This window comes from Lepidochelys kempii, chromosome 10, assembly GCF_965140265.1.
Source record: "Lepidochelys kempii isolate rLepKem1 chromosome 10, rLepKem1.hap2, whole genome shotgun sequence".
Lineage (NCBI taxonomy): Eukaryota > Metazoa > Chordata > Testudines > Cheloniidae > Lepidochelys > Lepidochelys kempii.
In genome coordinates, this window is record NC_133265.1 from 56,135,458 (window position 1) to 56,150,331 (window position 14,874).

The 14,874-nt window shown below is 41.4% G+C and overlaps 1 protein-coding gene across 8 annotated transcripts in view; it reads right to left on the bottom strand.

The window, feature by feature from the left end:
• The window catches only part of TJP1 (tight junction protein 1), a 308,695-nt gene that overhangs the window by 143,698 nt on the left and 150,123 nt on the right, over positions 1-14,874 (bottom strand). The window contains exon 1 of one of the 8 annotated variants that reach the window (XM_073303699.1): positions 6,949-7,375. The exons of the other annotated variants lie outside the window; for them this stretch is intronic. Coding sequence (XP_073159800.1) covers positions 6,949-6,981 — 33 coding nt within the window. The 5' untranslated portion in view covers positions 6,982-7,375. Of the gene's footprint in view, positions 1-6,948; positions 7,376-14,874 lie in introns of those variants that run through there. 8 annotated transcript variants of the gene reach the window in all.

Consider the following 14,874-nt stretch of genomic DNA (forward strand, 5'->3'; position numbering starts at 1 on the left):
AAGCCAAGGTCAGAGAAAAGCTGTAACCTTGGAAGTTTAATACAAGCCTGGAGTGGCAAGTATTAATTTTCAGAATCCTCACAAGCCCCTACCTTCTGCACTCAGAGTGAGCATTCAGGCTTGACAGAAGCTATCAGGCACTTTCTCTTCTACCCTCTTAATGGGGAGACCGTTACTGGAACCTTATCAGCACCACATAAAATTGGTACTCCTGAGGGAATTCTGAAGCAAAAGATTAAAAGTTCTGCGCACAATATTTTAAAATTCTGCACAATTCTGCAAATGTTGTCAATAAATAAATGTGGCTCCAGCATGGCAGTGGGGACCATAGGCCACTAGCTGCCTTGAGATGGGAGATCACTCTGAAGCCCACACCTTCCCCGGTACAGGGATTCGACTGTGAGGCTGCATCCGACCCTGATGCAGTGCAAGGGCTGGGCCCGTCCTAGAAACACCTGGGGGCCCCACCCCTCTGCACCATGTGTGGATGGGCAGGCTTGGCCAGCAGGATCCAAGTGTGGAGGGGCTTAGTGTGGGGCAAGAGGTTTCTGTGTAGGGCAATCTGGGTCCGGGCGGCTCAGTGGGAGATCTGGATGGACAGGAGCTCATTGGGGGGATCCAGGTGCAGGAACAATGGGACTCTGCAGGGGATACAGGTGAAGCTGGTTGGGGCCCAGCAAAGGCGGTCTGACTGAGGGGAGATGGGTCTCAGTGGTGGGGGGCCTGGGTGTGAGGCTTGATGGGGTGGGAGTCTGGGTGCAGCTGGTTGGGGCTCAGTGGGGTGGGGGGTCCAGGTGGAGGGGGGTACTGCTTGTCAGGGCAAGGTTTGATGGACCTGCTTAATGGGGGAGCCCAAGCTGCTGCCGAGGGGACACTGCATGCCGGGCTCCCGTTTCTCTCCTCCCACCCTGTGATTCCCCTTTCCCCTATCCCTCTCCCCATCTCATCCGCCTCCCCAAATGCCCCATCCCTCTTCCCTCACTCCACCCCCCTTCCTTCCACCCTGCCTCTTCCCTTCACCTCCTCAACCCCACCTTCCCCCCGCCCCCATTACCCAGCCCCACCTTGGGCACTCACTGTTGTACTGACAACATGAAGGATCCCAGCACCCAGAAGGGGAGCATGACTGGCACTAGGACCCAGGAGATAGCATCCAGCTGCAAAGTCAGCAGAACCAAGACGCAGCCTCCTGATTCAGCTGGGCAGCTCTGTGCTTGCAGAAATGGGGGGCGGGGAAGAGCAGTGGCATGTAAGCCCATATGCCTCACTTCTCAATCATCTCCCAAGAACTGCACCCCTGGTCGTCCCTCTCACCCAGTGTGACTTCCCTGCCATTTTCTGCAGGGGGAGGGGGGGCTCAGAGCCATATACCATAACATTTTGGGTACAAAAATACATTTTCAGTATCAGAATGGACATGTTCAACCTTACAACAACTTGGTATTTCATCTGTTTGATTCAATAAGATTTCGAGATATCACTTTTAAGATTTATACAGGCAACAACATTTGATGTTCATTATCACAATATACAAACAGAATTGACATGCTCTCAGTACAATACTCTTCCAGTACAATATTTGCCTGAAGAACATTTTTGGAAGTGAGATTACTTGTATTTTTATGCAGCAGCTTTCCTGACACAAAGATGTTCTAATCAGCAATTAGAACAAATATCTTACTGAGTTTATTTTCCTTCTATAAAAGTAAAACCAACTAGTCACAGCCCTAGTTTTAGACTTTGTTAGTACTACCATAATCTTTTTCCTGCATATTGAACAGGAAACACACTGCAGTGTACACTCTCTAACAACAATATACAGAATGTGGATCATTTCCAATCACATGACTTATGGCTCTTTGTTGTGCCTTTAAATAATTTTGCTTCACAGCACAATTGTTACTGAAAATGCAGCTGAACTTTTATTAGAATACTACAGTTGCCAAAAGTATACTATACAGAAGACAAACAGTCGGAGATTTGTGGTTTTTAAAAAGAACTTTAAAAGGTAACTTACCAAAGATATTTACTTCAACTTAAAAGGTTGAAAAAGTAACAAAAGTTTTCAACGCAAGTTAAAAGGACATTATCAAATCTGAAATCTGTTTTTCTTTATAGTCAAAAGGTGTTTAAAATAGGACTGGGTATGACAGACATTCTCAAGTCCCCGACAGTTTTTGTGATTTTTACAAATCTATTTTCTACATATGTCTCTCCCCGTTGTTTGTCTGTAAGGTTCTTTACATATTGCAACAACAGAGGATTCTTCTGACACTACAGGAAGTGTGCTCTCAAATCCACAAGTAAAATGGAAAAAGCCTATAGAAATTTCTGCTCCTCACTCCAATCTTTCACTTACATTTACTAATATTCGGTGGCATTTGTAACATTAGCTAAAGAATTCATACAAGAATTTATTGTAAGTTGATAGTACCCTTTAAAGGCTTCCATGCAAGTTTCCAAGAGGAAACAAATATATGGGTGTTGAAAGTCAGGTTTTGGAATGGAACAGTGACTTATATTTACAGTTTCAGAGTAGCAGCCATGTTAGTTAGTCTGTATCCATAAAAAGAAGATTTGTTAGTCTCTAAGGTGCCACAAGTACTCCTTTTCTTTTTATATTTACAGTAAGTGCGATGTCATCCCCTCAGGCAGAGAAACCAGAAAGTGTGCAGCTTGGATTCCTCAGGATCATCTAAAAAGGGTAATGATTATTGCAAGTTTTGTTAAACACAGCACTAATTCCATTTTAAGCAGCTTTTTGGGGGGGGCTGGGAGAGAAGGATATTAAATATGGGCTTAAAGGGTAGAAAGTAAAACATACTGGAAATCAAATTATTTCAGAAGACTCAATTACCACCCTGTGTTTTTACACACAGGGGCTTGTTCTCATCAATTTGTTCTTGGAAAATACCCTTTTTTGTGAAACTCGGGGGAGGGGCCTACAGCACATATGAAATTAGCAAAAAGAAAAGGAGCACTTGTGGCACCTTAGATTAGTCTCTAAGGTGCCACAAGTGCTCCTTTTCTTTTTGCGAATATAGACTAACACGGCTGTTACTCTGAAACATGAAATTAGCAGTGATGAAAGACGCCAGCTTGAAAGTCCTCTATTTAATTACCATAAAGGTATATCAAAAGGCAACAGCATCATAACTTTAGTGGCAGCCACAGAACTGAGACTATTTAATGCCAGCAGTGTTGGTTGTTTTCATGATGAGTATACTCACCCAATAAGAACTGAATGGATATCAAAAGTATTTCTCATAAGCCAAACAACAACTATCAGAAACTTTGTTCACTACCAGCTTGGGCTGGATTTGAACTTGCAACCTAAAGGTAAAAAGCTTAACATGTCATCACCATAACCCGAGTTCTCATTAGTATTAAAGTCACAAAAGCATATCAGAAGAGATTAGGCTACCTACATTTTGCAATCAAATTTACCATAAGATTAGACTGTAATGGAGAAAATGGCGAGGAAAATTAGAGAGAATCTACAGTATACTAATAGGTAGAGCAAGAAATTTCACTGTTCAAGAGTTGAAATATCAGAATGTATGTTCTTAGCCTAACGTGAAAAAGAATTAGAGAACCAAATCTGAGCAATTTAACAAAGGACCATCCAACACAGGGCAAACTAACATAAAATGAACAATAATCAAAACTCCTAGAAGTATGCTACCTAAGACATTATATATGTGGTCAAAACTTTTTTTAAGGAAGTATTAGTCAGTATGCCAAATAAATATTGAGTTACGCAGAAAAATATTCAACAGATTAGAGTATGCTAAACAAACCTTTTCCAACTGCTTACAAAAACTTGGAAAAATTACAGCTGTTATTCTTACTACACTCTGGTCCAAATGTGAGAAATTAAGTATCCTTTCTTTACCACTGATAAAAGTCTAAATTTGAAACTGGGATATGAAAGGCATTAGTCCTCCAAAGATCTAACATTTCTGAAATACTTAAAGCTAAATTTGTCTTCCTTATGTCTCCAACTATGGATTAGAGAAGTGGCATGGGGCATAGGTCACCACACAAAGATCAGTCTGGGGGCTAATCACGTAAGCAGGAATACCAGCATGCTATGAGTGTTAATAGTTTTATACAGAAATTCAAGTGAGCTGTAAATATTCATTCTCCTACCGACATTAGAAAGCCACAACTTCTGTGATAAAGAAAAAATAAAGGTAAAGTTAAAAGTAAATTATACAAGATTTCTTGAATGTGTCCTTTTGAGAAAGCTATTTTTATAGCTTACCCTTACAAATTTGAAAATAAAAGTTCTTGAATTGTTGACCTAGAGAAAAAAGCAATTAATATTATATCTTTTTTGTTTAAATCCATTTGTATAAGCCATGAATACACACACATGCACACGCCCATCATCAATTTGGTATAGAACCAAGGCCTGGAAGTTGTTTCAGTTAACTGCTGCTACAGTAAGCAGAGAGAACCTATAGTATAGGTCCACACACAAACTTGCACCAAAATTACTAAATGTTGCAACCAGTTTGACTTAGCAAAAATCAAGTATTTCAGAATGAGTATTCACATGCAGACTTTCACCAAAAATAATACAAGGTGTGAACTTAAAACCAATTTCATCATTTTGGTGAAAGTCTGTGTGTGGACCAAGCTTAGCATATATTTTCTTCCATGAACAGTGGCTATTTCCTATCAGAACTATCAAGGCTTAAAACGAAAACAGGAAGAACTCAGGACAACATTCCCTACTACATAACAATGGGTAAAGTTTAAAGTCTAAAGGGACTGGCACTGTCCCTCACACTGTATTTCCATGGTGCTATGGTACTGTCCCTCATCTAATATGCTTGCAAGGTAGCAACCGCACTATTAACATTCCCTGGATATGTTTGTTATCCAGTACAGAAATGGATCTGATACAGAAATCTAAGGCACACTATAATTTTGTTCTTTTAAACTTTTATTCAAGAATTAATTATGTCTTAATTTGGAAGTTTTAACAAAACATTTTCAAAAAGGATTACTAAAAACCAAACAAATATAAAGCACTTATAGTGTAAAGCTACATTAGTGTACATTTTTTAAAAATCTCTTTAAATGCATTTTAAATTACTGCACTTACGTTTGAAATGTAATTTTAAATAAAAATGTTGATATAACTTTGTATGTGAAAGTTTGGGCATTTTGAATAAAATTTAACTAGTCAATAAAATTAAGAAATCCTAACGTATGCAAATTGTATGCAATTAGTCTGGTTAACTATGGTTTACAATTAGTTTGTATCATATTATCATCTTCCAGTAATAGGTACTTCTAATGCTCAGATCTTACATAGCAAAGGGCAAACCTTACCACATTAGTGCCTCATCCTGAAGAGGAGCACTACTAGGTATCAGCAAAAAAAAAAAAAAAACCCGAGGAGTACTTTGTGGCACCTTAGAGACTAACAAATTTATTTGGGCATAAGCTTTTGTGGGCTAAAACCCACTTTATCGGATGCATGCAGTGGGAAATACAGTAGGAAGATATATATACACAGAGAACATCATGTTCATAAATTTGTTAGCTTCTAAGGTGCCACAAGTACTCCTCGGATTTTTTTTTACTACTAGGTGTATGTGCATAAAACAAATGACATCAGACCAAAACTGCATAGTTTCACTTGACAGCAAACATTTCAAACCGAGCAATATTAGTTAACGCATCATAGAACTTATTCGAATAAGACGACGGGCCCAGTCTGGGATCATTTATAGCTAAAATTAGTTAGCTTTTAAACACTGAAGCACTTTCAAATCAAACCTTTCATTTCACACGTAGGAATAAATACAAACATTCAACAGGTTAACTCCACCTCTTTCCCCCTCAGGGAATGAAGCGATTACACATAGCAGCAGCATCGCTGAGAGAGGTCGAAGTACACACCCCACAACATGCACCTGCACTTTAAACACCTACAGATCAGGTGGAGAAGTTTCTCAAGGACTAGCACCACCCAAACTCATAAGTCAACAGCAATTCCCCAGCTGATTCAGAGACGGCGACCGAGAAATCCTGTATTACGGGGCTTTAAATCTAGCTACATCTTTTTTTTTCCCTTCACGTCTCGTGTCCCTCCCACAAGGGCATCTCCTTTCTAAGCACAAAGACGGCCCAAATACAAAACAAACACCCCACGCCTCGGACACATTTCCACTCCCCACCCTGCTCAAAGCACATCTGCCCGGCCTCCCCAGGGGCTTCGAACCCCCCTTTTCCCTGCGCCCAAACAGTTGCTTCAACTTTTTTTTTTTAAACCAGCCAGAAGTGTAGCATCTAAAAAAAAACCTCGGCAAAGAGCTCGGGCCATAAAACAACAGGGAGGAACTAGGGCGGACCCCCACCTGAGTTAACGACCCACCGAGCCGTTTCCAAAGGCAACTTCGCTTGCCCTCCCGGTCCTGAAGGGCTCAAAGCGGCACCATCACAAAGCGAACGGGAAACCCCCCAGGCCAGCCTGGTTCTCCCCCTCCTCTGCGCTCCCGCCACGCACCCAACAGATGGGAGCCCCTGGGGGAACCCGCAAGAGGCCGGCACCAATCCTCCCAGTCAGCAGCACCCAACAGGGGAGGGGGACGAGGAGCTTCGTGCTACCTGAGGCTCCCCCACCACAGTGGGGAGGGCACTAACTGTCAGGAACAGCAGTTCAAGAAACTCCCCCCCCCCGCCCCACTTCCCGGGGTGAAATGGGCTGAACGCTCGACCCCCCCGCACCGGAGTGGACAACAGCCTCCCACGAGAGGCTGGGGGAGCGTGACACAGGCAGCGGCCAACGGACAGCAACCGACACGGGGCGCTCCTCGCGGGCCGAGGAGCTGGCTTTAGAGCACAAGCACCGCCAAGCCAAGGGCGGGGGTGGGGGGAAGTTGGGAGAGAGGGTGCTGCTCCCCTGGGGTGCTGGGACGAGTCTCTTACCTTGGAAGAAGCAGCCGCAGCTCTGGCAGACATTTTGTTTCCTTCCTTCCCCAGAGTAGTGTGTGCCTCTCTCTAACCACTCCAGCCGGGGAGAGAGAAATTCCCCACCTCCTCCTGCGCCTCACACAGCTGCCCAAATAAACATCGCCCAGAGAGAGGGGGGAGGAGAGAGGGAGGAGGGGGCAGGGAAAGAGAGAGGAGGGGAGAGCGGAGGCAAGTTTGATAAAAGTCCAGCTTCTCAATATTCCTCCTCCGCGGGGGAGGCTGGCGCTCCCCTGGCCAGGAGCGGCTCCGTGCTGCGGGGTGGGGGGAGTTAATGCAGCTCCCCAGTGTCTGCCCCTACAATGGCAGCTCCGCTTCCTTTCCCCTTCTCCCAGCAGCAGCTACATGCCTTTCTCGCCAAGCAACCACTGACATGTCTGACTGCTGGGACTGCCCATTCTCCGGCCTGCCTGGAGGGGGGAGCTTGCTTCTCAGTCACGCTTCCCCAGCTCTCCCTCCCCCCAGGCCACATGGCACCGCACAGGAGTGAAAAATCAAAGCCCTGACACCGAGCACCCCCTTCCCCAGCTTGTCTCTGGGCAGGAGTCTCGCTGACAGCAGCTCGCAGCCCTTCTCCTCTCCCCATTCTTTCCAGCGCTTTGGTTTGGACTGCAGACACTGGTGACTGGAGCAAAGAGTTTCCTAGACCACACAAGCCTATCAGGGGCTAGGGGGATGGTTTGAAATGCATGGAACAGAGTGGGGCAGGGATGGAGTTCATTATAGAGAGAATAAAACAGGGCCAACCTAGCACAAAGGAAGAGGATCACCCCCTGCCCTCAGGGGTGGAGTCAGCTTCACAGGAGTTATGGAAACATTCTGGGGCGTTCAAAACAGACCAGGTTAATAGGTCTGTTATTCGGCATCAAGCTCCACTAAACTTGCTGTAAGAGTTGGGAAGGAAAATATATTTATCCAGGCTTAGTTAAAAAAAATTTGCTGTCGCTTTGTATTATTTCCATTTTCTGTAATTTGTGGTCTGATTTGATTTTTACTATGGAGTTTATTTTACTTTTCAAATACTAGAGAGATGCAAAGATATTACACAGAGCCTTGTACCTTGCAAAGTCATTTTCCTGGGCAAAGTGAGTGCAAAATGGGTTTAAAGCACTTCCAGATCAGTATGGCAGCATTTTACACGCATTTTGCACCCATTTGGCTAGGTGTAGATGACTACACAGGTTCAAGGGAGTAGAGAATCAGTTCACAATATTTTTTCTATTGTATTTTCTCATGGACAGCTTCAAATGGAATCTCAAACTCTTGACCACTTTACCAATCCCTCCAACCTTAAATAATGTCCCTAAAAACTTAAACAAGGCAAATATTTAACCATTCTTTTAATCTCTCTTTTACATTTACCAAACTTTGTGGGCACTGCACTGAAATATATTTTGAAAAAACAAAAAATTTCCAGAAAATAATTTATACAAATTTAGGAGTCGTCAGAATTCAACATGGAGAAACAGGTTCTCAGCTATGCTCAAGTAGCGCTGGGCATAGTTCTGTTGAGGGAGACCATTGTAGCCTTCGCTGATCCTGGGGCAAACTCTGTGCCAGCCTACTCCCTAGCGTAGATTAGGGTAGCTACCAGGCTGTTCTACACTATACTGGCTGCTAGTCACCCTCAGGGGCTCTTCTGGCAGTTGGAGATTACTGGGGCGTACGGATGTCCTTGCCATACTCTTTTTTTCTTTCTTTTTCCCTCAAACATCCCCTGTGTTGGAGAGGAGGAATGATCCACTGGCCAGGTCTGTTGACTTTAGAACAGCATTGCACAAGGACAGAAGTGCAAACCTACACTTATGGTTTTATTAATTACCTGAAATAACTTTGAGCTTTGCTTTATATTTCTTTTGATACATTTACACTCTGGTTAAGAAGAAAGGTCATGTTTTATAACCACATATTCAATTTACATTGTCTACAAGTACACACAGAGAGGGGCAGGAAGGAAAGGGTGTGATCACAACAGGAAAGAACCGGAAAACTCCACAGTGCGGAAAAGCGGGGGCAGAAACTTAGTATGGGAAAAAAGGAGAGTGGCCCCAAAGAAGGGAAGACAACCCATGAGATTCAGGGAGATGGAAAGAATCAGATGGAAACAGAGATTAAAGAATGAAAAACGGGAATAGGGTGGGAGAAAGAGGGACTCGCGGAGTTAGAGTGAGCAGAGGGCAAGAAGAGAGTTCTGTGGAGGGACAAAGAGAGATGAGGTGGATAGCTGAGGAAGAGAACAGAATGGGGAAGAAAAAGAAAAATTACCGTAATAAATTCAGATGCTGAAAAACACTGGGGGGAAAGAGAGGCAAATAAACAAAAGAAACTATCAAGCAAAGAGAGAACAGAACAAACAGGAAGATGTAGTCAGTTACTTTTTATTGTTTTATAGAAAACTGGATGCCAAAATATTACAAATGCATACAGCATATTTTATTGTATTCATCAAGAGACCTAGGGGGCATGATTCTCTAGGACATGCAGGAGAGAGACTGGGTATGGATAAGAGTTGATCTATGTATTCCTGCCATTCTGGGGGAGGAGATAACCAGTTTTGTCCTGATTGCTCATGGGTCTGGGATTTTTTAAACAAGGTTGGTGCTAGTTATCTAAATATTTCTTTATACAGTGTCTGCTTCTGTCAGTATCTGTTGGGTCTATGGTCCACTTAGTGGTGTTTTAATAGCTGCCCCAATGTTAAGTCATGATAGCACAAGATTCCAGATAAACACCAGCGGATGCAGAATTTTTTACATAAGCTTTTCGTTTTAAAATGTTATTAAATTTTCCAGAGTGCAGAGAAGCTGCTCCTGCCATTTCAAAATATCATTTCCTTGAGAAGAACCTTTGCATTTTCTCACTGCTTTTGGCTTCCTACAGCCTCTCCCTCTTCCTGGCTAGATGTGGGCCAAAGGATTTATATCTAAGTTTGTGGCTTAGCCCCTCTTTAAGTAAAATGAGAAAGATAATTTTAATAGTTACTTTTAAATCAGCTAGAGTGCTTTTTAACTTCCCCTTACCAAACACAGTGAGAACATTATGCTTTAAAAAGTTATAACAATAAAAAGATTTCCTGAAAAATGTCCTTTATTTTCCAAAGAGTTTTCAAACTCTTTGGGCAAATAACTATGGCCCCAATCCTCCAACTAGTTCAGCATAAGCAAAGCCTTGCACCCAGAATATTACCAACCCCAAGTGTTCAAAAATCAAGAATTGGGGACTCCAAAAATTGAGATTTACTTAAAAATCATGAGATTTTTGAAAATAATATAGTTGGAGTTCTTTTTATTTACATTTTGAACCTTTATAGGTCACATTTTCAAGCTCATCTCTGCAACCATGAGGGCTAGAGATTTGCTTTATACTTTTAATAAAAGCTGAAATTCTGGTATAGTCACATGATTCCAAAGTTGAAAAATACCAAATACATGGGAATACACAACTGGGGGATTTAGCCTCCCCCACAAAATTAGTAATTACATTAATCAATAAATAAAGGAAATACTGAGGTTATTTAGCCCTATCTCCCCCATGTACACTAAAAAAAACATTGCTCCCCTGAAATGTCATGAGAGATGGCAATACTGCACGCATGCAGAGCCTTGTTGACTTTAGTAGGAATCTGGGTGCACATAAGAGTTCACTTGAGAGATCTAATTGCAGGATCAGAGTCTTTATTTATGTTCACTTCAGTTAGTAATAATGGGACCTGCTCCCACACTCTTTTCAGAGGTTAAAATCCTGTTGAAGTCAATGGTCTCCTTACTTTGGCTTATTAAGGATTGCAGGACTGGGTTCCATCTTCCTTATTCTTAAAGAAATAAAAAGTATGCAACTATTCTTTTCATAAGTATCTGTTGGCAGATATCTAGAAGTATTTAATTATGCTTTTTATCTTGGGCAAGAGAGTTTAAAAAAACACCTTGCATGATTCAACCAGTAATAATTCTTAAGAAGTTCATGCCAAGATGAATAAAATTTTTATTCATTTAAAGGACACAGACAAACGATCACATGTGTGGATTCTTAACTCAAATTTATGGTGTATGCACAGCGTACACTAAGATGACAGGAAGTCTGTTCTGTAATTTCTCATGATTTAACTTTTCTGATTGTTTATGTCAAGAAAGAAAGGAAACTGAAAAACCACAGCGGCTGTACAGATTATTTCCTCTGTGGTTTTTTGGTGTCTGTGGCCCAAAAAGAGAACCATTTTACAAAGGTTTCATACACAAAGGAGTGAAACCTTTGTAAATATATATATATATATAAAATTGTATATTACATTTTTGTGAAAATTGCTAAGATTCAGGATTTTCAGTAATGAAGGAGGAAGGGACAGAGTGGAATACACATTTCAACCACAGGAAAAAAGAAGAACATCAGGTACAAAAATTAACAGGCTTCCTCATTAAGAAATTGTAAGGTGGTTAGAGAAATCAGTGGGATCATCCATGTGCTTAAAGTTAGGCATATGCTTACGAACCTTGCTGAACTGAGTCCTTAGGGAATAAAGATCATGTGTTACTGATGTCTAGTGAGTACTGGATTTTTTTAATTCTCTGAGATCAAAGAGCTATACTCATATATTTCCTTTCCCTATTCAAAAAAAACTGTACGCAGCTTCAATCTCTGCCCCATACACACTGCAGAAGACTTTCAAAATGTTGTGTGTATGAGTAGATGTCACACAGTCTTCCAAGAACCCTCTCTCTCTCACTGAACAGAACTACAGGGCCAGAGCAATACTGGAAATACACAATGACTAATCTATGCTGTTTTTATATACTGATCCAGCATGTATAGTTTATGTTTCTCTCAGTGAATGCCAAATTGCCAGATATGCTTACCTTGTATTGTTCCATTTGTTTTTTCTGACTTATTAGGTGGAAGAGGGAAGGTGGAAGTAATAGAAGACAGCTGTGAAACTTAATAGGGCCTATGTTTACTCCTTGTGTCGCTACATCCACATCAGTGTGTTAAACTAAAGATGAATCTGGTCCAAAGGCATGAAAATATATTCCAGCCATCAAACACTGTTACTAGTCATGTTTTGTTTTATTCACTACTGCATTCAAAGCACTCTCACAGCACCATGTACGTCGTATGTGGGTAGCATTTAATTCCTACATATTCTTGTCCTGACAAAAGATACCGTCTACATAAGAATAACAGTCCATCTTCACATAAAGCTCATTATTACCAGAATTTAATATGAACATCAGTCTAAAGATCTTTTTCTCTTTCAAGCTACAAACTTTTTGGAAAGGCAGCCCAAAGGTGGCCCTGTTTTTTATGTTAGCAAAAGCATTTAATTTATTTCGCTTTTTGATAAGCAATAATGTATTCACAATCAATATTTTTCAGAAATGATTGCACGCTATAAAATGGCCAAACTGCTTTCTGAAAGCCAAGCAAAAAACCCCAAATAACCACAAAGATAAAGCTGTGAGTGTCTGCTTTGTAAGGGTGTGGTTTTCCTGTTCCTGAATTGTTTTGAAACTTGAATTTGCGTCTCTGTTCTCTAAAACACAGCACACAAATGTCCCTGTTATGATGATGCTACTTTAATCCAAAAGAAAGTGTTGTGACACATATTGCTGATGAGAAGGATATATATCTTGAACAGGAAAACATACATTCAAATTGTTATATTGGTAATGAAGATGACCAGAAAAATACCCTAAAGACTTGAGATCTTGTTTCCTAATTCTTTTTATTTTAAAGGTTTAATTGCCATTATGAGAGTTTAGAAAACTAGACGTGCAACTTTCTATTGTTTATTCTCTCCAAATTTCTCCCTTTTTAATTCTTTCCTCTTTCTTCTCACAGTTTTTTTGTACTTGGTTTTATCCCCAAGAATGCACATCCATACCTCCATAAAGGTAGAGGGGTTATCAGCAACCCTTCATGGAGAGGGACCTGGCTATCTAAAATACCTCCAGCGTTAGCCTTGCCTTCAGTTGGTATCTATGTTCTGACACCACTTGTTGTTCCATCAGTGAGAAAGTTTGCCATTGACTTCAACATAGGCACAAAGAGTGATAAAGATCTTGATTATGTGGCCCTTAGGATGTTGAACTCTGTCCACCTTGATACCTGCCTTTGCTTATTCTTATTCTTAGCTTATTCTTAAACCAGCTAAAAGAACATTTTCAGACTGTGTATCATCTTGATCACTGTTTGCTTCAGCGTATGAAACAACTCCTTTTAATGATGCCATTTTGTCTTTTTAATATTGTATTCTATTTTATAATGGATTAATTTTGTACAATACTATAGCCATTTGCCTAGTAAAGTCAAAAGCTTTCTATGGGGCGCTTTACAAATAAATAAACCATTCTTATTTTGTATTATTCTGCAAAAAGGATATTAAGCCAGATACATGAGTGTCTCAGACATATATCTATGCTATAAAATTTTCAAATGGTTTATATTTTAACTAAAAATGTTAGCCCTATATATCAATTATTCATATTCTGCCATCTGAAACATGCATATCTAAAGCAAATTTATTGAGCACCAGATAGTGAACACTTTGGTTGGAATAACTAGTGCTTCTAAATGCGCAGCCGCTAGAGAATTGTCTGGTTACTTGTGATTACATATTTTTATTTCAGCTAAGGAAGTCAGAAATCCAACAGCAAAATTGAGCTGTCGGGGGGAACATGTGGATTTTTGATACTCTCTTGTGCAATATACTCTATCTATTTATCTTCCTATGTGACTGGTATAGTGTGAATAATACTCATCTTTAAAAAGCTATCTGAATACAATTCATGACAAGTTACAAATAGAAGTTAAACATTCTTCATTTTATTTAACTGTTTCAGAATACAACATGCAAGAGAGCTGGATGGAAATTTCTTATGTGGGACGAGGCTGTGGTTTTCCCTGACACATAATTGTCAGGGCAGGGAAAGGCATGTCACATATTGGCTTTGGTATGTCAGACAACTCAAGATGGTCAACAAGTGACATGCTGTGAAATAATGAAACCCCAACTGCAATACCATACAGTATGTACTGGCCAAGCATATAGCACTGCTGGTCTAAAAGTATTTTTTGCTTGTAACATGGAGGAATAGGATATGAGAAGTGTAGGAAAACAGTTATAGGGCCATCTTTTTGCGCTCCTTAGCAGACATGCAGTTACTAAGGCCTGGTCTACGCTACGAGTTTATGTCGGATTTAGCAGCATTAAATCCGAATTAACCCTGCACCCGTCCACACAACAAAGCCATTTTTTCAACATAAAGTGCTCTTAAAACCGATTTCTGTACTCCTCCCCGACGAGGGGATTAGCGCTGAAATCGACATCACCGTTTTGAATTAGGGTTAGTGTGGATGCAATTCGAAGGTATTGGCCTCCGGGAGCTATCCCACAGTGCACCATTGTGACCGCTCTGGACAGCACTCTGAACTCAGATGCACTGGCCAGGTATACAGGAAAAGCCCTGGGAACTTTTGAATCTCATTTCCTGTTTGGCCAGGCGAGCTCATCAGCACAGGTGACCATGCAGTCCCAGAATTGAAAAAGAGCTCCAGCATGGACCAAATGGGAGGTACTGGATCTGATCGCTGTATGGGGAGAGGAATCCGTGCTATCAGAACTCCGTTCCAAAAGATGAAATGCCAAAACATTTCAAAAACTCTCAGAGGCCATGAGGGACAGAGGCTACATCAGGGATGCAACACAGTGCCGCGTGAAACTTAAGGAGCTCAGACAAGCGCACCAGAAAACCAAAGAATCAATCGGACGCTCCGGGACAGAGCCCCAGACATGCTGCTTCTACGCTGAGCCGCATGCAATTCTAGGGGGGGCCGCCACCACTACCCCACCCCTGTCCGTGGACTCCGAGGATGGGATACTCTCCGCCATGG